General features: G+C 39.0%; 1 protein-coding gene across 1 annotated transcript; it reads left to right on the forward strand.

Moving 5' to 3' along the window:
* LOC110962295 (tyrosine-protein kinase receptor TYRO3-like) lies at positions 1 to 27648 on the forward strand. The gene is made up of 15 exons (XM_022210222.2): positions 1 to 2659; positions 4423 to 4484; positions 8916 to 9537; positions 10302 to 10457; positions 10632 to 10964; positions 11966 to 12158; positions 13802 to 13893; positions 14531 to 14644; positions 17533 to 17613; positions 17692 to 17784; positions 18472 to 18593; positions 19793 to 19902; positions 21788 to 21947; positions 22043 to 22179; positions 23852 to 27648. Exons 1-15 carry the CDS (start codon positions 2554 to 2556, stop codon positions 24192 to 24194), a joined length of 2724 nt encoding a protein of 907 aa, XP_022065914.2. The 5' UTR covers positions 1 to 2553; the 3' UTR covers positions 24195 to 27648.
* The last annotated feature ends 301 nt before the right edge of the window (positions 27649 to 27949 follow it).

Here is a 27949-nt window from a genome sequence, read left to right on the forward strand (position 1 = left end):
ATAGGGAACTACAAGAGCAAGAGTACTCAGACAGGGAAAGCTACGGAACCCCAGAAGGGACACTGGACTGAAATGCAAACTACAAATACTACACAGACTTAACCACAAGAATCTAAGTTGAAAAGGCAGGGGATCGAACCAGAACCGAGTAACACAGAGCTAGGAAAGTTAAGACGGGATTGGTCTTCAGTAAACAGCAGACTGAAATGTTCTCACTGATGAGTCACTGTCAAAAACAAAAGAGCACCAAAGATTTCAGAGGAATCTGACTGCGGTGAACGTGGAGCAAAGTGGATAGATGTAACAGACGACCACTTTAAAACCATTGCTACTACAGGAAACTCTCTCTTTCAATGTCTTCCTGTCATCAACACAGCCAGAGAGAATACTTTCTCTGGTTAACAGCATTCTCCAAGTCCGCCCTCTGACACACTTATGTAGATTTGGTAGCAGTTTCGTGTACACCTATTCCAATATGCTTGGATGTTTTCCTGTAAAGTCAAGCTATCTTGACTGCAGCAAGTTCGGGAATTACAGAATGACAAAAGAGTATGTGTTGTTGCATCAGATCACTGTATGAGGAGTAGATATTTGTTGTGATTCACAAGACAAATGTGCTTTCACAACAGACAGAACCATCCAATCAGCTCTAACAAGGCCTGAACAGGCAATCTACAGACAATCAATGACATTCTTGGCTTCAGATGCAGGTGCTTAAAGGGTCAATAACGATGTAACATCGGTTTTAAACCAAAAGTAAACTAATTTATGACTGAGTACTTAATTAATTACAAGGAGCAATTAAAGGACACATTTTACCATTTCAAGAATCAAGAGTCTTTATTGTCATTGTGTTTCCACACAACGAAATTACGATTGGTGACTCCCAGCTATAGATAAAAATAGAAAATGACACACTATATACAAATGAAATTAAAAAAAAATTTAAATCCTCAAAAATATAAATATGTAAACAGAGTTAGTGCACATGATCCGTAGGGTGAGTTTGTTCTGGATTTAAGGTTATTTGTGTTCAAAAGAGTTGTGAAGTGATCTGAAAGAGACAGGGAGGAGTTACAGTTTACTGTAAATTAGCATGCAGGAAAATTCTAAGTCAAACAGTAGCAAATTGCACATTACAACAGAAGTGGACAACATGTGTTGAGACACCAGCACATGTTGTCCACACCAGTACAAGTGTGGAGAGTGACAGCACAGAAAGCTGAGTGATGGGACTTGCACAGTCTGACTGCAGGGGGAAAGCTATGCCTAACTGACACCTGTGGATACTTGTTGGGGACGTAATTATGTCACACTCAGCTTTAGGTCAAGTTTGCAACACTGGCATGTGAGCTTTCGCTTCATTTGTGGGTGTTTTAACCCAGAGTTCGCTTTACTGATTGAGCTGTAGAGCGCGGTGCATCTGTGGATGCATTCTCCATCCAGCCATTGGAACCCAGATTTCACTGACGCAGCTGAGACACACCTTCAGAAAATTTAACCACAGCATGTTATTGGACTGTGGGAGGAAGCCAGAGTACCTGGAAAAAACCCAAGCATGCACATGGAGAACATGCGAACTCCATGCAGAAAGATCCCAGGAAGGTGGGACATGAACCAGGGGTCTTCTTAATAAGCAGATTACAAGTGTTTGGATTAAAACTAATGCTTCTGATTAAGCCTGAAGGAAAAAAACATGAGTCAACATTTCAACATTTAATAATACCCCTTGATAAACGGAAATTTTTTCCAAAATTCGATGATTTCAGCACTTCTAAAAATAAGCAATCGCAGAAAGAGGATGCAAGAAAGTCTTGGCTAATACTGAAATGAAGTGATTCATAAGGTAGAAGAATTTAAGAACTTTTAGTCCTGGCATGGATAGCTTTCAACTTGTGAACTCTGAAACCTTCAACATAATAGTTAGTGGTAGGGGGCCAAATACTGTATTTAAAAATGTGTCTTTTAGCGCTGTTTTTAGGGGAGAATAAGTATCTACTCAAAGACAGATACTTCTGAGGGTTCAAGAAATGCTGCTGTGAGGGTCTTGATGATGACTGGTTAACCTCAGAAAGGACAAGTACCATTTTTCTGCTCTCTTCGCTATGTAATAGTCTTCTCTCAAACATCACCATCATCAACTCAGAACTCACCATACAGTATAGGCAAACATAATAAATTCATGTTAGCTTTTCAGTGTGTGGATACAACAAGAACTATAATTTCTTGGAGTTTTCCTGCGTTTATTAGGGTCAGTGTATTACTTCTTTTGCTTTCAGTTTAATTTTGGCAGTGGTCGGGGTTCTATTGTTTTCTTGGAAAGAGCAATAACAGCGGTGGCAGAGACCGGAACTTAATGAGTCTGACGAGTGTGGGTGTTTTTTCCAGAGGAGGAGGACTCATTTCAACACAAATTCCTCACAGCCAAATCAGAAGTGGATGTAAACAACCTCTAACTGATGTCATTTAGAGGAACCAACTGACAGGCTGGATATCAGAACTGAGCGACCCCACAGGTCACTGTTATGAGCTGGAGTTGTAGGAACCGCAACCATGGCTGTCTGGAACAGTAGCTTGCGGTCTGTCAGGTCCACTTTCGTCATATTGTGGATGTTGATGTGGAATGCTAGTTGTGACGTACAGCTTCAAGGAGAGGAGGGTGAGTGCTCAGGTGTTTTGCTTTCAGGATTGTTGTTATTCCAGCGCAAACTGGGGGACAAGAGTCATCAGGAAGAGTTCATGAAAGGATAAACACACTCACTGTCATTGTAATTCAGTAGACGTCAGAGCAACAGAGTGAATAGAAAATACTTAATGAAGTCTAGTTTCTAAAAGAGTCAGTGAATTCTCCAGTAGTTAGTAATGTTTGTATTCTAGGCTCCATTGTCTGAGTCAAACAATCTCTGCACTATATACACTATATATAATGTGTATGATAGAGCGATAGTCTTGATGACCAAAACTAAAGGTCTTCTGTCACAGAATGTTCGGAGGGCTAATTGTCTCATTCTGAATTATTTGGTGGTAATATAGCCTATGTATGTAAAAATCAGGCACTAAACTCTATTGGTGGCTTAAAACATTTTTAGGTTATTTTGTAAAAACCTGTTAAATTGAAAGCTTTTAAAATGTAAACAAGATGATTATTTACATAGTTTTTATTTTCTGTTAGCTGTTTTTTTCTTTTACAATTTTTAGTTTGAAACAAGTTTTTGACAGATTTCTAAGATATTTATGTTTTCTCATTTTTATGACAAGTTGACTAAAAACTTATTAAGCACTATGTATTAACCAAAAATCTTAATATTTTGTTTGGCCTCCTTTGGCCCTGATAACAGCTTGCATTCTTGCTGCCATTGTTTATCTGCACTTTTCCACAATCTCTTTTGTTGATGAGCTCCAAACAGTTTATAGCTGTTTCAGAGAGTTGCTTTTGATGACACTTTTGTGCAATCTATTTTTGATTTCAATAAATCCCAGATATGTTCAATAGGATTCAAGTCTGGACTTTGACTTGGCCAGTCCATCAGTTCCAGAACTCCAGATTCCTTTTTCTTGGTCCAGTAGTCTCTGCACAGCTTTAAAGTATGCTTGGGGTCATTGTCTTCTTGACAATGACTCAATCAAGAAGGGACTCCATGATGCACCAAGATGCTGTGCTAGATACCATCCATTTGAACTAATTTGCCCATGCCGTTTCCATAAATGGAACCCCATAAAATGGAATCTCTTCCATGTTTCTCACTGTGGGTCAGTGCATCTAGCATCAAAATGCTCTCCAGCTTTTCTGTGGACATAAACACAACAATGCTGACCAAAGAATTTAAACTTGGACTCATCTGTCCAGAGTACCTTCTTCCAGTCATCTACAGTCCATGTTTGTGCTTTTAGGCATTTTTCTATGTTTGAAGACAAAGACAAAAACTCAGCTTCTATAAACTTTGTGGAATTTATGGCAGAGGTGTTGCATTAAATTGCATGAGTGTATAAAGTGCTCAGTCAGCATATACCGAGTGACCATAAAAAAAGAGACTTGACATACAACATTAAAATCAACTTTTCAAAACCATGTATGTCAAAAATTAATACTTCTAATACTCAAGATGTTAACAAAGGAACTTTTCCAGCCTTACTTTTTCACAGGATCGTTTGTAAAGTCAGTGCATTCCATTGAAATTGAACCAAACAGCTTTGAAAAGAGGAAAGAGGAAATGAACTGACAACGCCCTGATCAAGATGGTATCAAGCATTTTTTGGACAATTTTTTGTCCTGACCCAACTGACCTCATTCTGAATCATTGCTGCCTTGATTTTAAAGTGTATGTGTTTTCTATGTGTGCTGGTGTGTCAGTCCAACAGAAACATGTGATACAAAAAAAAAAAAAAGCGAGTAACTGTGTTGACTTTCTTTCCATTTTTTAGAAGAGATTTTTCATTCTGACATACAGACCAAACTGGGATGGACCTCTGAACCCCCCAGGAAAGTAAGTGCGATAGCTAAGTGAAACATTTTTATTTCATAATAAGGCTTGCTTCATGTAAAAAACGAACACCTTAAATAACTGCTGACCGGCAAAATGCTAGATTTACTGTTTGGACAGAAATTAATTCTCTGTAGTAAATGTGCGTTTATTATGTATTTTGTATCATTATCCATAATTCTATGTATTTTATTTACTTAATGATGACAAAGATCATACCTGTTGTGGTAATACTGTTTGTAGTGGTTCAGCAAAGCATACAAATCCTCCAGCACACCACAAATAAATAAATGAATAAACTTCTGATAGCACAAGTTTATTGTTACAGTTTGACATAACTATTAGTCTTAACTGTATGACCATGTGTTATTTTATTTACTAATTATTATTGAAATTATAGCATGATGAGGTACAGTGGATATAAAAAGTCTACACACCCCTGTTCAAGTCCCAGGTTTTTGTGATAGAAAAACATGACACAAAGAAAAATAATTTCACAACTTTTTCCACCTTTAATGTGACCAACGCAATTGAAAAACAAACTGAAACCTTTCAGGGAGGTGAAGTAAAAATAAACGACTGAGATAATGAGGTTACATAAGTACACACCCTCTTATAACTGGGGATGTGACTGTGTTCAGATTTAACCAATAACATTCACACTAATGTAAAATTGGTGTCAGCACACACCTGTCAACATTTAAAGTGCCTCTGATTAACCCCAAATAAAGTTCAGCTGTTCTAGTAGGATTTTCCTGACATTTTTCTCGCCACATCTTCAGCACAAGCCATGGTCCGCAGTGAGCTTCCAAAGCATCAGAGGGATCTCATTGTTCAAAGGTATCAGTCAGGTGAAGGGTACAAAATAATTTCCAAGGAAATAAGTATGCCATGGAACACAGTGAAGACAGTCATCATCAAGTGGAGAAAATACGGCACAACAGTGACATTACCAAGAACAGGATATCTGTCCAAAATTGATAATGAGACGAGAAGAAAACTGGTCAGGGAGGCTGCCAAGAGGCCGACAGCAACATTAAGGAGCTGCAGGAATTTCTGGCAAGTACTGGTTGTGTTGTATATGTGACAACAATCTCCTGTCTTCTTCATATGTCTGCGCTATGGGATAGGGTGGCAAGATGGAAACCTTATCTTACGAAGAAAAGCATCCATTTCACAAAAACACATTTGAAATCTCCCAAACGCGTGTCGGGAAAATGTGTTATGGTCCGATGAAACCAAGGTTGAACTTTATGGCCGTGATTCCAAAAGGTATATTTGGGGCAAAAACAACACTGCTCATCAATAAAACAACACTATAGCTACAGTGAAGCATGGTGGTGGCAGCATCATGCTCTGGGGCTGTTTTTCTTCAGCTGGAACTGGGGTCTTAGTCATGGTAGAGGGAATGATGAACAGCTCCAAATACTAGTCAGTGTTGGCACAAAACGTTCAGGCTTCATCTTTCAGCACGGCAACAACCCAAAGCACACATCCAAATCAACAAAGAAGGGCTTCACCAGAATAAGACTGAGGTTTTGGAATAGCCCAGCCAGACTCCAGATCTGAATCCGATCAAACATCTGTGGGGTGATCTGAAGAGGGCTGTGCACAGGAGATGCCCTCGCAGTCTGTCAGATTTGGAGTGCTTTTGCAAAGAAGAGTGGGCAAATATTGCCACATCAAGATGTGCCACGCTGATAGACTCCTACCCAAAAAGACTGACAGCTGTAATAAAAGCCAAAGGTGCTGCAACAAAGTACTAGTTTAACGGTGTGCATATTTATGCAACCAGGCTATTTTAACCCTCCTGTTGTCCTGCAGGTCAAATTGACCCATTTTTAAAGTTTTAAAAATGTGGGAAAATAATATATATTTTCACAGTGAAAACTTCCACATTTTCAAAACATTTTTAGGAAATTTTTCAATTTTTTTTGGTGGAAAAAAACAAATTAAAAAAATGTTTAAGAACATGCAGAAAACAAATCAACCAAAATCCAGCAAATTTTGCTGTCAAATTTGGGGATTTCTTTTTATTTAAAAAAATAAAACTTTTGAAGGAAACTTTTCAGGAATTTTCTTCCTGAAGATTTTGCAAATTTTTATACATTTGGGAAATTTTTTTCAGATTTTTTGGACTTTTTTCAGACAAGGCAACAACATTTTCTGGTAAGGACAACACGAAGGTTAAGTTTTTTATTTTTTATTTTTCCCCTTTAAAGGTTTCAGTTTGTTTTTCAATTGCATTGTACAGGTTAGAGGTCACATTAAAGGTGGGAAAAGTTGTGAAATTATTTATTTTGGTGTCATTTTTTTGCATCCCAAAACCTTGGCATTTGAACAGGGGTGTGTAGAGTTTTTATATCCACTGTACATGATTCACTATTTTTATGTGAAGGCTACCCAAAAAGTCATATTTTGTGTAAAAAAAAAAAAAGAGATTATATTTGATGTCAGAATGAGAATTGGGAGAACTCTAATTTTATATTACAAGGTGTCAATCAATCAATCAATCAATCAATCATTTTTTAAATTTTTTAAAACTGTATTATTTCTATAAGAACCACAAAAATATGAGCAGACATGACTGCCAAATGACTACCTGCATTATTTCCTCAATTCTTCTGAAAATGTCTGGTCAACTTTAGTCTTGAACCAGGTCAGTCACAGCCAGAAGATAATTGGCTGAGAATCTAAAGCTGCAGCAGTTCAACAATATTCAGTCATTTCTGTTACTGTGATAAGTTACATGAGTAGAAGATGAACTAATCTCCATTTCAGGCAACATCAAGCAAAGGTTTGGGCACTCTAAAAGATTTGAGCTGTCAGATGATTTCTATCGAGATCTTAACCATAATTAGCATGTTAGGTTCATAGTTTGATCACAGTCCCTATATCATGTTGTAAAAATTAGCTGCCAAGGCCTTCTCTAAGCAGGTGCCTGGCGGTCTGAAAGCTAAAATGAATACAAAGCATGAGAAAACTACAAGAAAATAGTACAGTGTTTTTAGTTGGGTGTTTTCAGTTTCTCATGGAGTTATGCAATGACAGTTTACAGCAGTGGAGGTCCAGCTAAGGTCTGGAACACCAGGAAACCTTTCTGAGAGAATTGCTAATAGAACTGCTTGAAAGGCAAATCAAAACCTCTGTTTAACAGCAAAAGACTGTCTGGAAGATTCAGCAGACTGGGGTGGTGGTGCAGACACCTGCAATAATATCATCTAACATTCCTGGAAGACTCATTAGCAGCAACCTGTCTGTCATCTTTACCAAAACTTCACCATCTGAAGTTGGAAAATAAACATCTAAACAAGACTGAAGCATTTTGGAAACAGATTGTGTAAACTAATGAAGTTAAAATAGAAGTTTTTGGCCACAATCACCAAAGCTATGTTCAGAGAAGTTGCAGAAGTGGGGCTGCACAGTGGTTAGCACTTTTGCCCTGCAGCAAGGAGATTCCTGGCTTTCCGGGATCTTTCTGCATGGAGTTTGCATGTTCTCCCCGTGCATGCGTGGGTTTTCTCCGGGTACTCCGACTTCCTCCCACAGTCCAAAAACATGCTGAGTTTCATTGGTAATTCTAAATTGCCCATAGGTGTGAATGTGAGTGTGATTGTCTGTCTGTATATGTAGCCCTGTGACAGACTGGCGACCTGTTCAGGGTGTCCCCTGCCTTCGCCCGAGTCAGCTGGGATAGACTCCAGCCCCGGTGCGACCCCAATGAGGATTAAGCGGTGTATAGATGATGGAAGTTCCATCCATCCACCCATTCTCTATACACCGCTTTATCCTCACTAGGGTCACGGGGGGTGCTGGAGTCTATCCCAGCTGACTCGGGCGAAGGCAGGGGACACCCTGGACAGGTCACCAGCCTGTCACAGGGCTACACATACAGACAAAAAATCAAACTCACATTCACACCTACAGGCAATTTAGAGTAACCAATTAACCTCAGCATGTTTTTGGACTGTGGGAGTGCCCGGAGAAAACCCACGCATGCACAGGGAGAACATGCAAAATGATGGAAGTTGCAGAAGTTTATTAAAGGATCACATCTCCAACTGTTCAGCAGAGGGGTGTATCCATCATGCTTTGAGCTTGTGTTGCATCGTAGTGCAGAGTTTCTTACAATCCCCCTTTTCTTGGTGACCATTTCATTTGTACACCACTCCATTCTGTTTCTTACTCAAGATCACTATGCTACTGATGGGGAACCGAATCCATATGATAAAAGATATATGCAATTGTTGACTGATTGACTAGTTTGAATGATCATGTGTAACTCCAGGTTTAATCAATCTCTTGAATGGATTTGCCAAAGGACACAAAATGACTGAGGTGTAGTCGAAGCTGAAAAGAAGTTGCCTCGTATCATCTTGTATTGTGTTGATGGTTGAAGAATTCACTTATTGTTTTTTTTCTTCATCATTACAGTGGAAAGAAATTAAGCTACCAGTTGGTACAGACGGGACTACTGTACCTGTGCTCCAAGCTTGTGAAAATAAAATAAAGCAAACTATTTTAAGCCCGTGGATGGAATGTAAAGATGCCCATTACCTACTGATGGATATTTCAATTGCCCAAGAAGAGGAGTCATCGGGTCAGCTCAACTCAGTGCAAGTTTACTGTTTTGATTCAGACACCCCGATCACAAAATTTCGGAATAGCGAGCCAGTCCTGAGCATCCAAACCTCCAAGCTGCTCCCAGATGGAGTCCACCACAATCAAATGTCCAACTTCCTAAATCGCAGCCTGGCCTTGAATGTCTGCTCACTCAGCCGCAGAGGCTTCCAGATCGCCTTCTCCTTTTCAGGAGCGTGTGTGTTTTTGACCTCCATCAGACTGTACTACAGGAGGTGCCCTGACATTGTTTCTGATCTGGTCTCATTTGGGGGTATGGCTGCTGGGTCGGAGCCTCTGTCTGGTTCTTGCGTGGAGGGAGCTGTTGAGGTTTCTCCTCCTTTAAGGGAGTGTAACATGAATGGAGTGTGGATGCCACTGCAGGGTGGGTGCACTTGTAAAACCGGGCATCAAGTCATGAATGACACCTGCGAAGGTATGGAAATCAGATGAGTTATTTCTCTTTTTTCATGTGTCTTCATTATTTCAGCATACAGACACATTTGAAATGGATCTCATTTCTAGTTAGCTCCTTCTAAAGACGAACAGACAGGCTGCAACAACAGAAACAAGGACAAAACCAAGCAAAACAATAACTTGCTTGTCTTAGCAACAAAATCCGAATCTTTTTAAACCAATATTGAATAAGTATTGTTTCCTGTTTCAGTTACTACATCTCAGGACTTTCACATCCTCTTTCCCACAATCCTCAGCCTGACCTCACTGTTTTAATTTTAGTTTGGACATGTTTCCTGTGCATTGCTCAATAAATAGCATTCAGTTCCTTCTCACACCACATAATTGCTAATGGCTACAATTGGTGCTGAGCTGTTACTGACTGACTTTGAAGATATTTGTAGGTGAATATTAAAAAGTCAAGAAGTTTAGGGGCTGGAAAGTAATATGCTCATACAAGTGATATTTAAGCCAAAAGTCTTCAAACTACATTTAGATATCAGACCTTTTTATAGGAGAGGGCCATAACTTGGATAAACAGATATCTTAACAAAAGCAACTTTAAGCTTTGATGGGTTACTACAAGGCAGCCAATGAGAGTGCAGGATGGTAAATCAGACAGGGACTGGGGACCATGATAATGCACAGCAATTGTCCTGGACGTGTAAATAGTAGTAGTGCTTCTACAAACACTACCAGTATTGTTGGTGGCAAAAAGAGGCTCACTGTTTCTTTTTTCACCAGCCTGTAAGATGGGTTACTACAAAGCAGCCAATGAGAGTGCAGGATGCCAGCTGTGTCCAAGGAATACAGGGACCCAAAAGGAGGGATCAGAGAGGTGTGACTGCCTACAAGGTTTCAGCCGTTTGCCAAGTGACCCCCATGACCTCGGCTGCACCAGTAAGGAACAAGGAATGGGTTTACTGGAACTAACGACAAAATGCATTTCATCCACTAACTTAAACATTAAAGCCCCCCAACTCCTAGTGGGATATATAATGTCATTTTTTAAAACTTCTGTTTGTTTTTGTTGAGTACAGTAATGAATGAATATAATGACTTTGCTTCTTACAGAGCCACCTTCTGCTCCTGTGAATCTAACAGCTCGCCATCATAATGACTCTGTGCTAACGGTGACGTGGGACCCTCCTCATGACAGGGGAGGCAGACAGGAAGTGAAGTATCATGTGAAGTGTGAGAAGGAAGCTGACGCCGGCAGCCAGTGGGAGGCGTGTGGAAGTGATGTGATTTTTCTGCCATACTCAGCAGAACTGACCAACACATCAGTCAAGATCATGGGACTGAACCCGCAGCGCGACTACAGATTGTCAGTGCAAGCCTCCAACGACATATCCATCCTCCAGGGGGCACCGCATTTATCCACTGCAGCTATTACCATTCACAGATGTATGTAAGCAGTAATGTCAACATATTGTGTAGCCTGTGGGCCTATAGCACTAAACCAAAACAGCTCTGTCTAGCTCTTTTCCATTTAGTCTTCTATCAGTGAAGAGGACATGGTTTGTCCCAGACAGCTGGTATCATAAAGGTGGTTATCACCTAGATCTGTTAGCTTTGTGTGCAGGTTGTTGCTAGAGGTACGGACCCGTACCCGTAGCCTGTGGACTACGGATACGGCACTTGCCATTTGCCAATCAGATACGCGAGATCTGGTCACGTGACTCCCGGTAGACGCTAGCTGTACGGACCGTAGCATCGGTACAACAGGTACGGACCCTAAACCTGACCCTAACACTAACCCTAACCTTAACCTTTGCTTACCTTTCAACAGTTTGCAGTGGTTAGCAGCTTCTTGACTCGCGAGACTCGCGTACGGGTCCGTATCTGTCTGGCAAATGGAAAGTGCCGTACCCGTAGCCTGTGGGCTACGGATACGGACCCGTATCCGTAGACACTACCTTGTGTGCATTGTTCATCATTATTTGTCACTTTACTCTTGTGTTCTGTCAAGGTCCTGGAGGTGACTTTATATTTCCAGTAGTCAGCAGGTTGTTACTAGGTTTTGATCTGATCCTCCAATGGAGACATCGACCAACATAAACATTCATTAAACTTAATTCTAGTCTAATTTCTAACATTTTCTGATAAATATATTGAAATCTTTAGCTGCTAAATGCTTCACTTTGTGTCTCTGCTATAGTTGTGGACAGAAGAACCAAAGTGGGAGCTAAAAGATGTAAAAATTCATTAGAGCTAAAAGGAACAGCAGAGTTTGGTGCAAATTATCTTTGGATTTGTCACTTTGAGGGATCACATTTCACAAAGTCTTCGTATTTAGTGTTAATTAGAGCAGCTTAATGGGTTTGGGAACATTTTTAGGCACCAAAACAAAATGCATTTAAAGTTAAAATGACTTTATGTCTGAGCCACAGTTGTGTTTCTTACAGGGAAACTCCCTCCTGTGGTGATTACTGTCATCCCAGACTTAAACCTCCCAATTCTTGACATGACAGCAGCTCCTCAGCACCAGAGTCGCTTCTTCATGTGGCTCACAGTTGGTGTTTTATTTAGCATCCTGCTGCTCATGGCTGTAATCCCCACTGTGATGTGTGTCCTGCGCAAAAGCTACACTAAACTCAGGTAAGAGATCTTCCACTTTCTCTTTTTGTCCCTATTAATTCAATGTTATTTACATATTTTTCATTCATGTAAGTATTTTTTTGCAATAAGGTCAATGATTTCAGGTTTGTTCTTGTGTTTCCAGTATTGTTGGGACAATTATTGAGTGTTTTTTTTTTAAAGTACACTTTGTTGTTACCATTATTGCAGTTACCGACAGCGTACACAAGGGGGAGCTCTGCTCTTAGTGGATTCTCCAGTAGCATGTTAGAAAAAAACTATATTTACCATGGACTAGGACAGAAAAAAAACAAAACTCTACAGTGTGTTGCTTCACACTAGGCCGGCTGTCTGTAATAGCTTATCATTAAGCTGGTTTTGGAACAGACAGTAATCATGCTTCATTATTTAAAGACATATTGCTTATATGTGCCATTGTCAGCATAAATATCAAGACTTTGACAATGTTATGAGGCAGAAACAATGAAATAATGTTTTCATGTATACACAGTAGGACTACATGCTTCTTGGTAGCTTAATTTAATTGCTAACTGATTCAACTTTTCTTATTCAATAAGTCCTCTGAGCTAGTTAGTGTAATGCATAGGGTTTGTATCTGCCTGAGTGTCAGGATGTAAGTGTATCCAGTGCACACACTTGGTGCCTTCGTGATTCACCAAAAAAGGAGAAACAAACAACATTTAGTTTTTTTGTATTGCATTTGAGATGTCTGAGTTTTCAGTCTGCAACATACAATTGCACAAGAGTGTTAATTTCCCCTCTCATTTTTATGCTTCTTATTGTGCAGCAAATTTAATGATAACTCTGACATTTTCACAACACTACAACCATTCATTCAGTTTTTAGAAAGTCTGCAAAGCTCTCAAAAATAAAAAACTACAATAAAATTGTGGTGACAAATATCAGGGTATGTGCACTATTTCTAAAGCTTTGCATGTTCTCAGGAACACAGTGGCTTAATCATTAAATGAAAGAAGTTTGTACCCAGGACTCTTTCTAGAGTCGGCCAAATTGAGTCACAAGGCTACAAGGGCCTTGAACATGAGCAGTCATTTTAGTAGACTTTCAGAAGTCCTCTGCGAGAATGACATCTCAGCAGCACTCCATCAATTAGGCCTTTATGGTAGAGCAGCGAGATGGAAGCTACTCTGCGTAAAAGACAAGTGACAGCCTTCTTGAAGTTTGCCAATTGCTGTTATCAAGATTCTGACAGCATGAATAAAAAGATTTTCTGGTAAGACAAAAATGGAACTATTATGTCAGAACACCAAGCAGTGTTTGAGCAGTTCTCACAGTTCATCATCTGGCTAACCATGTCCCTGCAGTGATGCATGGTAGTGGCAGCATCATGCTATGGGGGAACTTCTCAGCAGAGGAGACAGGCAGAGCCGGATAAAATGAGGGAAGGATAAATGCAGCCGAACCCTAAGTGGTCCAATAAATGGCTTCAGGAAAAGTCTCTGATTGGTCTACGTATATCCAACCAAAGCCCTGTGAAGACAAGCACTTGAAATATAATCTCACAGAGCCTGAGAGGATGTGTGTTACATGCTTGAAAGCAAGAGGATGAGGGGAGTAACAAATGTAAAGAGTCAGGAAAACTGCTGATAAGTGACTGATAATGGTTCCCAACTTTCCTACAGGTCAGACAACGAAATAGAGCTTTTACCACTGCATAGTGAAATTTCATACCGACGCACACAGATAGTGGAGTCTCCTCCCCAGCAGTCTGACGGTAAGTCTAATGTTCATGAGCAGCAGCAGGTACTTGGTACTTGGTCATTTTCCATTTCGTCATGTCTGACCTTCACAAACAGAATCTGTTTTTTGTTTTATCCTTTGTGGCACCACTGTTGGGACAAACTGCAAATATTTAATTAAATTAAGGCTTCTGAAAACGTCACTGCTTCTGTTCGTTCTTATTCAAGCTGAAAAGTATCACAATAAAAATGAAAAAGAAACAGATAAGGATACAGTCAGATCACCTGAAGGTATTATATTATGATTCTAAAACACGAATACATTCATAGGAAGGACTGCCATTTTTTTGTTCTTTATTTTGTTCCTTCATAACCATTTCATCCCATGTTTCACTTTTTTTTACACACAACAGTGTGTGAATCTTATTTACTACTGCTGAGACATAAAATCTTTATACACATGTAAAAACCAAAACTGATTTAAACAGTATCTGATGCACACAGAGATACCTTTTTTAAAATAAAAAATATTATTTATTTCTGCAAATAGATATTTGAATAAGACATGCCATGTTGCCAATAATGCCTGTTTTGTGAGAGCACAGATATCAGTGTGTGGGTGCCTTACCTTTTATTAGATTTGATGTGAATTCTTGGGTTTTTGTGTTTCAGTGGTGGAGGGTGTGACCCAGTTGTTGGAGGGGCTCGGTGGCCGGCTGCTGGACAGTCTGAGGGAGGTCCTTGTAGAGAGAGAGCAGCTGACTCTAGGCAAGGAACTGGGCAAAGGTCAGTTCATGGATTTTCATAATAATGATTCATCCACCTTAGCCACAATTTGCAAAATAGCAATGGGTTGTTAAGTTACATGTGACATGACAGACACCTGTCTGTTGTGAGTTTGTCACAACACATGTACATGTTTTAACAGAGCTTGACAATAGTCTGAAATATTGCTTGTTCATTTTTCATTTCAAAATTTCGTATCTTACAATGTTTTTTAAAGCATCAATCTTTCTGAATATTTCTATTTTGGCATATGTACATTATGTTCAAGTGTTTGGGATCACTTGGACAATTTCATGTTTTCCATGAAAACTCACACTTGTATTCATGTGCTAACATGACTGCACAAGGGTTTTCTAATCATCAATGAGCCTTTCAACATCATTAGCTAACACAATGTAGCATCAGAACACAGGAGTGATGGTTGCTGGAAATGTTCCTCTTTACCCCTATGGAGATATTCCGTTAAAAATCAGCAGTTTCCAGCTAGAATAATCATTTACCACATTAACAATGTCTAGACTGGATTTGTGATTCATCTTTATTGAAATAATGCTTTTCTTTTATACTGTCCTCCCTATGAGTTTTCTGCTTTCATTGGTAGACTGCTAGCTAATGTGTGATTTCTCAAACCCAAACCCTAGCTTTTCTTGTTATTGAAGATCACTTCATTTCCAATGTAAAACTATAACCAAACACAAATGGCAAACAGAAATCAGAACACAACCAATATACAAACACACAACAGTAAAAAGTAAGCCAAACAACTTAAGTTCTTACAGACAAGTCCTATCCAAGTCCACAACAATGAAATAAATACAGGAAGAGAAGCAGCAGCATCTGGATCCTTTCATGGCCTGATCAACACTAAAACTGTACTCGAAGATCCTTTACATCACTTTCTACAGTAAAATCACAGGAGGCACTGCTGCACATGATATTCTGCTGCAGGGCAGAACATCTTTCAAAAATAGGGACCCCAAACTTTTGAACAGTAATATGATCAATCAGATTGCATACATCAAAAATGATTATGAATGATGATGTGAACCTGGGAGCAATGGAACCCCTGAATGCCTTGGAACCTTTCTGCAGTTTGTGTCTACCAGTTCAATCATAAAACTAATTAAACAGCATCTACAATCTTTACTGAAACTTAACCATTTCCATAACCATCAGTTATTTGCAAACATGAGTATAATCATTACTGAATGTTAACTGTTCCAGATGATGCAGATAATGTAAGAAATATCCAGAATGACGATGCTGATGCTGAGTAGAATCTAAGGTCATGAGTTTCAGCTTTCTGCCTCCTGATAAGTTTTGACAAAGACACCAAAATACGCTACTAGTCAGAAGTTTGGACACACCTTCCCATTCAATGCTTTTTATATATTTGTATTATTTTCTATATAGTAGATTCATATTGAATATTAACATTTTTTGTTGACAACATAATTTGATATGTATTCAGTTTTGATGTCTTCAGTATTATTCTATTATGTATAAAATGATTAAATAAAAATCACTGAATGAGAAAGTGTGTCTAAACTTTTGACTGGTAATGTACATAAAAATTTATGATGCTCGTTCTTTTTTCTGTTAAGATGTTAATTTTTTTTTTAACAGTGACACAAAACACACTAAAAACTAAAGCTACTATAAAAGTTAAAAAGAGAGGAAATTAGAATGGGGGAAAAAAATCTAAATCAACAAAAATAAAAAACTGCAGTGTTAGTGAAAGTAAATGGGATTCGTGGTTCATTTCCTTTGAACCAGTGTGCATCAGTAAGGAGTTACCCATTCAACCCACAGTAACATTTGTTATCTTCTTTAGAGCCACACTCCTCAGGGTGACAATTACATCTCTCCCTTGGGACACTTGGATGTTGGAATTTATTTATATCCCAGTGTTTCTTACTAATCTTGTGAAAGTCTTTAAGGCCATCTACCCGCAAAATATTAAACATATTTAACTTTATTTCGAATACCATTCCAAGTAGACACTGAACTGCCTCAGTTCTTTGCTGTGGATTCAACAAGACATTGGAAATCTTTCTCTAAGAATCTACTCCATGTGGACATGATTCATCACATTTTTTTTCAGATTTGTCAGCTGCGCATTTTTGCTTCCAATCTCCTGTTCTACCGCACCCCAAAGGCATTCGGCTGGATTCAGATCTGACGGCTGGGAGAGCCACTGAATTCACTGTAATGTTTATGAAACCATTTTGAGATAACTTTTGTTTTGTGGCATGGGACATTATCTGGCTGAAAAAACCATTAGAAGATGGTAAACTGTGGTCACATGATAAATAAAAAGGATGCACAAGATTAACCAAAATACTCAGACAGGCCGCAACATTCAGATCACGACTGACTGGAATTAAAGAGGACAAAGTGTTCAAGACAACATTCCATACACTATCATGCCACCAGCACAGTATGGACTGTTGCACAAGGCAGGGTGGGTCTGTGGCTTAGGCTTATGAAAGAAAAGCAGTTTTTTTTCAATGAAGATAACATTAAATGAATCAGAAATCCAGTCCAGACATTGATAATGTGGTAAATGACTGTTCTAGATGGAAACAGCTGATTTTTAATGGAATGTTTACATAGGGGTACAGAGGAACATGTCCAGCAACCATCACTCCTGTGTTCTAATGCTACATTGTGTTAGCTAACGGTGTTGAAAGGCTAATTGATGATTAGAAAAGCCTTGTGCAATTCTGCTGGCACATTAATAAAAATGTGAGTTTTCATGGAAGACATGAAAGTGTCTGGGTGAACCTAAACCTTGGAACAGTAGTATAAGAAATAGTCTGTGAAGATGCAGAATATTTCTAAAGTAACAGCAGTGATAACACTGAATCTTCTGTCATGCACCACAGGAGAGTTTGGTTCAGTGTATGAAGGTGTCTTTACTCCAGAGGGTGGTGTGGACATCAAAGTGGCTGTGAAGACCATGAGAGGTATGCATTGAAGTTCTAATCTTTCATTAGAACACCTCTCTTCTATTTCATGTTTTAACCATTTGTCTGTCTTTCTAGTTGGAATCCACAGTCAGGAAGACTTGCATGAGTTTCTAAGAGAGGCAGAGATCATGAAGAACTTTGATCATGAAAATGTCGTCAGACTACTAGGTAAGATGTACCACCTTATTCACCTATCAGTGTTCTATTGTTTTAAGTCTGTCCTTTCATTTTCTAATAGCTCTTTTTTTTTGACTGAGAAGTGGCTAAAGTGGGAGAAAGTCAAAAGATCATGTCTGTATTTTGTCATGATTTCTGAGTTTACAGTGGGCAGAAAGTTAAGCTGGCAGCGAGATACATTCAGAAATGTCATAAAATGCGCATAGCTTTATTCATAAACTTAACTTGAATCAAGAGTTATTAATTTCTGGTTAGCTGAATTTAAGATGTCTACTTTGTATTTTGAGACTGCTCCAGAAGCAATAAAATGAGCTGACTTTGAGTTTTTTTTGTTGTTTTTTTAAATGAAATCATGAGCTGAAGGAATGTAACTGACACTACACTGAGCTCCTTTAATTACTTTAATAGAAAATCAAGTATATTGGCAGTATTCCCAGAACACATTGTCTGAGAGGTTAAACTGAGGAAAGTAGATCTATCAGTAAATTATTAAATTAGTGAGTGACACATTTTAGTATTAGGCTGTCATTTTGACAGAAATATAGAAACATAATTACCTTTATGTTGTTACTTCTAAGTTTTATTGAATCTTCACTGTCGTTATTTAAGTTATATTGAATCCTTAACCCACTATTCAGCAACAAAATACCTCTGTGACTGTTGTGTGTTTGTTTGCAGGGGTCACTTTACAGAGAGAGCAGGACTCTCCTCTGCCTGTTCCTCTCGTCATCCTGCCCTACATGAAGCACGGAGACTTGCGCCGTTTCCTGATAGCCACACGCTATGGTGATATCCCTATGGTGAGATGTAGTCAGCAAATGCATGCACAAAAACAGCACTTATGTCACATGCTTACCTATGAAGATGCACGCATGGACTCACCTTACAGATTTGGACTTAGACTGACTTTGTTCATCCCAGGAGGGAAATTCAGTTCTGACAGCAGCATGGATATTCAAATAAGGGATAAAAATAAGACAACACAGAATAATAGAGTATAAAGTGAAGTTGAAATGAAATAAAGCAAAAATATAGAAAATATAATGTAGAAAAAAGCAGCAGAAAATATGAAAGTGATTCAGAAATGTGCAAATGAGAATGTGCAAATGACACAAGTAGGTGCAGATGGATTTACAGATGTAATGAATGACGTTTAGGATGTAAAATGGTTTCATCAGCGGGCAAAGTGACTGTATTCATAAAGAAAACCATAGAATCTATTTGAGCATATATGAGTACAAACATGAAACTTAAAAAATATCTTGTGTCCCAGCATCCTGTGAGGGTCATTAGTGCAACTCCTGAACCACAAACTGAGCAGAAATGCATGTCCACAGAAAAATCACAGACAGCAAACCCTTTAATAAGTCTTTAAATTAAATAGTGCAATTATCTGCTTAATGTCCACCTGGAAGTAGTCGATGAGATTACAATGCTGAAAAAAATGAACCTACTTTTTGTTATAGAAAGCTGTTAGTGCTGTTTGAGTGGCAGTTGAGGCAGGGATTTTTTTAAACCAGCATCTCCTGACCATTGGTGGTATTGCACAACCAAATATTTCCACATAATCTTCAGCCTTAAGCTGTGGTAAATTGGTCCTTGGTTCAAATCCAAATGTTAAAAACCAGTAGCCAAGAAATCCTTAACTCCTCTGTTTCTTTCATCAGGAAAAACACTGATAAAAATGTTGGTCTCCTTTACAGAGATAAAAATCCAAATATTAACCCTAATCAGCATTTCTTTTTGTCTTTGCTCTTGTATTATTTTTACTAAATGTTAGCTTTTTTTTTTTTTTTACAGCAATATGAATTCCTGTACCTCTGTGGAAACATCACAACCGTAGCTAGATACAGTGGGAACTCAAAATGGTTCAAGTTCAGTGAAACAGTGTTATAATGTCATAAATCTTCCAGCACTTTGCCAACAAATTAGTCCTCTGTACATTGTTTTGTTTATGCTGGTGTTTGTTAGGGTTATAATACTCCGCTTTCTTTCCAAGTTTGTGCCCCACCAGAGTCTCCTGCGCTTCATGATCGACATTGCAGCAGGGATGGACTATTTGAGTCAGCAGGGGTTTCTGCACAGAGACTTGGCTGCACGCAACTGCATGTGAGTCTATCAGAGGGAGATGGAGGATGGCTTAAAATCAAGGACTCCTTGTTCACGTATGACTGTGCCTCTGTCCCTCAACTATTGGTATTCCACCGTAGTTTGTATCTGGGAAGGAAGCTGAAGGCATCAGAGGAGATGATGTGTGTGTGTTGGGGCAAAATACACACGTGGACAAAATTGTTGGTACCCCTCAGTTAAAGAAGGAAAAACCCACAATTCTCACTGAAATCACTTGAAACTCACAAAAGTAACAATAAATAAAAATTTATTGAAAATTAAATAATCAAAATCAGCCATCACTTTTGAATTGTTGATTAACATAATTATTTAAAAAAACAAACTAATGAAATAGGGCTGGACAAAAATGATGGTACCCATAACTTAATATTTTGTTGCACAACCTTTTGAGGCAATCACTGCAATTAAACGATTTCTGTATTTGTCAATGAGCGTTCTGCAGCTGTCAACAGGTATTTTGGCCCACTCCTCATGAGCGAACAGCTCCAGTTGTCTCAGGTTTGATGGGTGTCTTCTCCAAATGGCATGTTTCAGCTCCTTCCACATATGTTCAATGGGATTCAGATCTGGGCTCATAGAAGGCCACTTTAGAATAGTCCAACGCTTTTCTCTCAGCCATTCTTGAGTGTTTTTGGCTGTGTGTTTTGGATGGTTGTCCTGTTGGAAGACCCATGACCTGCGACTGAGACCAAGCTTTCTGACACTAGGCAGCACATTTCTCTCCAGAATGCCTTGATAGTCTTCAGATTTCATCGTACCTTGCACACTTTCAAGACACCCTGTGCCAGATGCAGCAAAGCAGCCCCAAAACATTACTGAGCCTCCTCCATGTTTCACCGTAGGGACAGTGTTCTTTTCTTCGTATGCTTGGTTTTCGAGTCTATGAACATAGAGTTGATGTGCCTTACCAAAAAGCTCCAGTTTGGTCTCATCTGTCCAAAGGACATTCTCCCAGAAGCTTTGTGGCTTGTCAACATGCATTTTTGCAAATTCCTGTCTCGCTTTTTTATGAGTTTTTTTCAGCAGTGGTGTCCTCCTTGGTCGTCTCCCATGAAGTCCACTTTGGCTCAAACAACGACAAATGGTGCGATCTGACACTGATGTACCTTGGCCTTGGAGTTCACCTTTAATTTCTTTGGAGGTTGCTCTGGGCTCTTTGGATACAATTCCAACGATCCGTCTCTTCAATTTGTCATCAATTTTCCTCTTGCTGCCACGTCCAGGGAGGTTGGCTACTGTCCCGTGGGTCTTGAACTTCTGAATAATATGAGCCACTGTTGTCACAGGAACTTCAAGCTGTTTAGAGATGGTCTTATAGCCTTTACCTTTAAGATGTTTGTCTATAATTTTTTTCCGGATGTCCTGGGACAATTCTCTCCTTCGCTTTCTGTTGTCCATGTTCAGTGTGGTACACACCTTTTCACCAAACAGCAGGGTGACTACTTGTCTCCCTTTAAATAGGCAGACTGACTGATTATGAGTTTGGAAACACCTGTGATGTCAATTAAATGACACACCTGAGTTAATCATGTCACTCTGGTCAAATAGTTTTCAATCTTTTATAGAGGTACCATCATTTTTGTCCAGGCCTGTTTCATTAGTTTGTTTTTTTAAATAATTATGTTAATCAACAATTCAAAAGTAATGGCTGTTTTTGATTATTTAATTTTCAATAAATTTTTATTTATTGTTACTTTTGTGAGTTTCAAGTGATTTCAGTGAGAATTGTGGGTTTTTCCTTCTTTAACTGAGGGGTACCAACAATTTTGTCCACGTGTGTACAAGAAACGGTGTCAGAACTCACGTTTTGTTATTTGATCTGACAGCATTGCAGATGATGCAAATGCCTTTTTTTGATGCACAGGCTAGGTGATGACCTTAGGGTATGTGTGGCTGATTTTGGCCTGTCCAAGAAAATCTACAGCAGCAATTACTACCGTCAGAAAGTAGCTATCCGTGTGCCAATCAAGTGGATGGCCATGGAGAGCCTGTCTGAGTCCATCTACACGACCAAAAGTGATGTGGTAAGTTTGCCATGGTCAGGATTAAAGCCTCTCTTCAGTCAGATGTGTACATTTGTAGCCTGATGAAAAACTGTATTGACTTGTCCCTGCCTCAGTGGTCATTCGGAGTAACCATGTGGGAGATTGTGTCCCGAGGCAGGACGCCCTATCCTGGAGTCCACAACCACGAACTGCTGGACCTGCTGCAGTCTGGACACAGGCTCAAACCACCCGAGGACTGCGATCACAAACTGTGAGTTCCTGGGATTATTTGTGGATATTTCACTTTTTTTGGGGGGGGGGTTTCAGAACATTTCTAAAATTATAATTTCTACAATTTCATTTAGCAGACGCTTTTATCCAAAGCAACGTGCATCTGAGAGTAGACACAAAACAAACAACCTGGATTAGAGCCAAAAAACAAGTTAAAGTGTGAATTAGATTATAATATTTAGATTTTATACATTTTTCTTTTGCATATTGTCGATCAATTAATAATAAATCGACAGACCTGACCATAAATTCAGACAGGTTCACCAACTAACCAACAGATGACAGAAACATTAAGCAGTTAAATGTCTAATTACAGTAAGACCAAATAATATGCACTACACCGTCTCCTTAAATTGATCAGTAGAGGTGACATATTCTGATGCTGTGACATTTTAAAGGGTCAGATAATTGAAATTACAGAACAACACATAGTCATGTTGTCATCATATTAAAAACCATTAAATGGCTTATTCATATTTCTTCAAACCAATTACAAGCAACTTAGGTGATGCAATGGTGGTGCCGTTGCAAAACAGCGTTGAGCACAATAGTTTTGGTGGAACATTTGCACTGCAATTAGCACTATCATTAAAATGATTAATCCTCTCACCAGGCGTGCCTAACAGGATGATCCAAACCAGCTAAACACCTAACCCAAGCCATTACCCTAACCTAGGCCTCATTTTAACTGGAGCCCTAAAGACCCCATACAGATATTTAAGTGTGAGTCAGTAAATGTGAACAAAACAAATAGTCTTCAAGTTCTCGGAAGTGTCCTCACTCTCAACATCTAAAACTTACGGACTACAAGATAACATTTTTGTCCCTGTCGTTTTTTTTTTTTTTAACAATTTACCAATACCTCTAATTCTAATATCAATATATCGGGTACATTAAAACTATGTCTTTTCCATGTTTCTTTACATAGTTGTATTAATGTTCACCAAATGCAAAACTGCAGGTCTCGGGACTCTAAAAGAAAAAGAAAGTGTGAAGGTTTAACCCTCCTGTCGTCCTGTGGGTCAAATTGACCCGTTTTAAAAATGTGGGGAAAAATATATATATTTTCACAGTGAAAACATCCACATTTTCAATTTTTTTTTAGGAAATTTTCGAAAAATTTTTGTCGGAAAAAACAAATTAAAAAATGTTTAAGAACATTCAGAGAAAAAAAATCAACCAAAATCCAGTGAATTTCGCTGTCAAATTTGGGGATTTTTTTATTTAAAAAAATAGAACTTCTGAGTGAAACTTTTCAGGAATTTTCTTCCTGAAGATTTTGCAATTTTTTATAAATTTGGGGAAATTTTTTCTGAATTTTTGGACTTTTATCAGACAAGGCAACAACATTTTTGGGTAAGGACAAAACGAGGGTTAGAAAAGCCAAAAACATATTTCTTTTACACCAAATTATGCTTTTTGCTTAGATTTTTTTGGTGATATTTTCTGTTTTCTTGTAAAACACTGGAAATGTTCTACTTTTCAAGCTAAAAAAAATGTTGAATATTGCTTCAGTTAAACAGTGACCAACTCATAGACACATTAACCAGTATCAAGAAGTCACTCTAGCAGCCAGTGCTATATATCTACAATATTTATTTATACATGTGTCATTTTGCTTCTATTCTTCTTCCATCTCACTCAAAACACAGTTATGAAATTATGAAGAGCTGCTGGAATAGGGAGCCTCCCCGGAGGCCTGGCTTTGGCGAGCTGGCTGAAGCACTGAAAGGGCTTCTGGCAGAACTTCCGATCCTGGAGGCCAGCCAGGAGGCTAGTTACATCAACCAGGGCCTGGCGGTGGCGGCTGCTGCTGCTGCAGCTGGTGGCGCCTCTCAGGATTCACAGACAGACTCTAGGGGAAGATGGGAAAACGTCTACCTGCCGAATCCTGTGGGTGCTACTGCTACATTCAGAGACGACGATGTGGAAGTAGAGGATGGTTATCTTAAGTACATTACTGGCTCAGCAGTTAAGGAGAACGTAAATCACTGAAAATGGACGATGTTTTTGTAAGATACACAATGTAATTCTTCTCATGAACTATGAGGAAGGGACAGAGATGTGGTATGCATTTATAATCTACATCTTTAAGGGCTAGGAGAGGAAGGAGGCAGTCACTGGCTCTCATTAAGCAACCAGAAAACAAAGCATTTTACTTAATTTTTGAAATGTTTGTATATCTTTATAGTGTAAACAGGTCATGTTAAATTCACCTGTCTAATATTGTGTAGGTTCCCCTCATGCCACCAAATCAGATCTCACTCTTGAAAGCATGTCCACAGGACCTCCTTGAGTGCCCTGTAGTGTACGAAGTGTTGGTAAGAGATACTTCAGGTCCTGTGGGTTGCAGGGTGAGGCGTCTCTGGATCTGACATGTTTCAGCACAACCCGCGGATGCTAGCCTAGCCGCGCTAGACAACCCACGGCAACGAATTTAATTCTCTGCCAGGGTGGGTCTAGTTACCCTCCATAAGGCTCGAGGTTGGATGCTCCTAAAACTGGCCGGACGAATCACCATGAAGTGTAGAGTCAAAACTAAGTGACGACAGAGGCGCGACGATTCTGACAGAAACAACCGGAAACAACTAGACTAGCCGTGCTAGACAACCCACGGCAACGAATTTAATTCTCTGCCAGGGTCGACAACAAAAACGACAACAGTCGTTGAGCTCCATTAGCACCGACTCTGAATAATCTTTCTGTTAACATGTCTGTAACATACTTGAGCTTCACCCATTGACTGTATAAATAAGGCTTCACCGAACTCCCGCATCCTCTGATTTCCGGCGCTCTAGGAGCCTACTCATTGCGCTGATTGGTTGTATACCTACCCAATTGCTGCAGTGATTTGATAGACAACTTTTTAGCCCGCCTCCCTCCCTGTCGAGCTTGCCTAGACCCTTGCGTCTTCAGAGCATGGGTCTAGCGCGGCTAGGCTATGTGGATGGTTCATTGAATCGGAATCTGGAGTCAGCTGGGTCAGTGCACTGCAATTACAGGGTTTGGTTTATACTAGACATGGACAGCATGAAACGCCAAAACAGAGAGAAAATAAACATCCATGAATCTGCTTAGAAATTATGAGTAGAAAACTGCTTTAGAGCATGTCTGAGAATCGTCACGTTTTTCAGTTTATCTAGTGGCCCATCAATCAAATGAGAGTTTTCTGTACCTACATGGGTATTACAAAAACTAAACCGCAAATAGCTACTGTGTATTGTCGATGCATGATTTCAACAAAATGTAAACGAAAACAGGCTAGAAATGTGGGGGGAAAGAAATAGATACTCACTTTAAAATGCAAAGATATGGCTCTGAACAAAAATTGACACGAAGCGAAGCAAATTCACTGAAAAACAAGTAATCATTTCAGCTATAATTATTTTTGTAGGGGGATTGAAAAAATGACTCATTTGCTGTAGACTGGAATAAATTACAGTCCAGGGGCCTCATTTATAAAGCTTGCGTACGCACAAAACCACTTTCTACGCAAAGGTTGTGATTTATAAAAACAAACTTGGCGTGAGAATGTGCGCACCAACCTTGATTCTTGATGCTTCTTTACGCACAAAACAGGGCGTAAATCACAAACTTTGCGTAGAAAGTGGCGTACGCTGTGTTCGTTGTGATTTCTAAAAAAAACTTGGCGTGGGAATGTGCGCACCGGTGCGCCAACTTTGATGCTTGCTTAAGCACATTTTGGAGACAGAGGGAACGGCAGTGCCGGAGGGTGAAGTGGCGAATTGAAACCAGATTGATCTCAAACCTTTATTGTTATCACATATTAGACTTGTAGAGCCGGATAATCATAAACCCTCATTGTTGTAGATGTTCATATAGTGCGTCATTCGGCCGACGACTGTATTTGCAGAACTATGTTCATATATTAACAGGAGCGGATTGAACGTTATTTCATTCAGTCGTTTGACCGAAGGGCCGGTATCTGGGGCCGGTGCGATTTACTGATCACCCGGCACCTGTATGGCTCATCCATTTGTCGGGGTGATCTCCGACGCAGTGGCTCGGGTTCGGTTCCTGCCCGCGGCACTTTTATGCAAGTCTTCCCCCTACTCTTCTCCCCATTTCCTGTCACTCTTCACTGCAACTATCACAGTAAAAAGGCAAAAAAAAAAGTAAAGAATTTTGTTTATTTATCCATATGCGGCCGAATGGGATGAGCGTCCAACCGTTAATCAGCCCTGTACAGGCACGCAGGCACACATGCTTCACACCACAACTCCCGAGTGAAGATGAATTTCTCTATGTGAACCGAAAAAATGCACATTCAATCAGTGTGCAAATTATTTGTACATCGGACATGATCTTAGTAAATTTAGTGGCAGGGTGGCCTGGGTCACACATGATTCATTCATCCTGACGCACAGCAGTGAAAAGACTGCCGGCCGGCGCTGCGTGAAATGCCGTGGATCAGCAGCTTATTTATATACAGATACATTCATGAGTTACTTTGCATTGACCATTCATGGTAAAATGTGGGTGTGTTGTGGGCGGAATGTGAGGTGGATCCACCTGTGCAATCTTCCAGCTGGTGTGTGATTTATCAAGAAATTGCATGCAGCTGTGCTTACGCAAAGTTTTATAAATCAGGGGCGAGGGGCATACGCCCTTTTCGTATTTTCGGCGTACGCAAACTTTAGTATGGATCCTACGCAATGTTTTATAAATGAGGCCCCAGGACATGTAAAATTAAAATTACCACACCTATCCTACAGAAATAAATCCTGTCTGAATGACAGTTAGAATTTAGTAATTATTTCAAAGGGGTAAATAAATGTTTTACAATAATTAGAAATATATCATGTATCATATTTTGTGTCATCCTTAATGCAGGTAGAATGTGAATAAGTTATATACATTATTATGTCAAATGGCTGATCAATAGAGAACAGAAAAATACTCAAGTATGAAAAAACTAATAAATATTTTTAAAAGATTTTGTTAGTGAAAATGAGATGTTTAAATAACATCTTAAATTTATGAACTTTTATTTGGACTATTTCTGCATTTTAGCATTCACTGTACTTTGTAGATTTTCTTTTCTACATTTATATTATATACATCTTACTTTTGTATTCCTATATTTATTTTTTCTATATTCCTTTATTTGTTTAATCTGACACCATTTGTTAGTGTGAGCTTCATTCCACTTTTTCCCAAAAAGTCGTAACGGCAATCTTATCAGGTCGGATCTGGTAACATTTATGTGTTCCTTTTCATTACAAAACTGTTCCAATATTGAGACAATGTGGCTGAGTTTCAAGAAATGAGAAATTATTTTGTGAAAATAGTAAGATACAACTGAAATATAATTAAAATATATTTGTTTCAAAGTGAAAGCTATACTACAAAGGTGTGCATATTTTACCAAAATGATGACATGTATGATAACAAATTTGAGTGACTTGAATAAAAATGCTGTCATTTTTTTGAAGGGGAATATTCTGCTGTATGTAGTATACCGTCTTGGGCACGTTACTTTTAAAAAGTAATTAGTTATAATTGTTAGTTACCTCTTCCAAAAAGTAACTGAATTACTCCACAATAAGTTACCAGGGAAAGTAACTATTGCATTACTTTTTTGTTTGTTTAAATATGTCTAACAATTTGGATTTTCTTTTCAAAGCAGGTTTCACAATCCAGTTGAATAGTGTTACATATTCTAATTCTTCAAATCCTCTTTTGAGCCCGACATTCATTTTAGCAGCATCTATGTATTTAGAAAATGC

This window comes from Acanthochromis polyacanthus, chromosome 23, assembly GCF_021347895.1.
Source record: "Acanthochromis polyacanthus isolate Apoly-LR-REF ecotype Palm Island chromosome 23, KAUST_Apoly_ChrSc, whole genome shotgun sequence".
NCBI lineage: Eukaryota > Metazoa > Chordata > Actinopteri > Pomacentridae > Acanthochromis > Acanthochromis polyacanthus.

Bases quoted from the DNA above. Each gene is read 5' to 3' on its own strand.
- LOC110962295 (XM_022210222.2), top strand. From the start codon at position 2,554: ATGGCTGTCTGGAACAGTAGCTTGCGGTCTGTCAGGTCCACTTTCGTC. The intron at 12,159-13,801 runs GTAAGAGATCTT...ACTTTCCTACAG, and splicing joins AAAAGCTACACTAAACTCAG to GTCAGACAACGAAATAGAGC. The intron at 13,894-14,530 runs GTAAGTCTAATG...TTTGTGTTTCAG, and splicing joins TCCTCCCCAGCAGTCTGACG to TGGTGGAGGGTGTGACCCAG.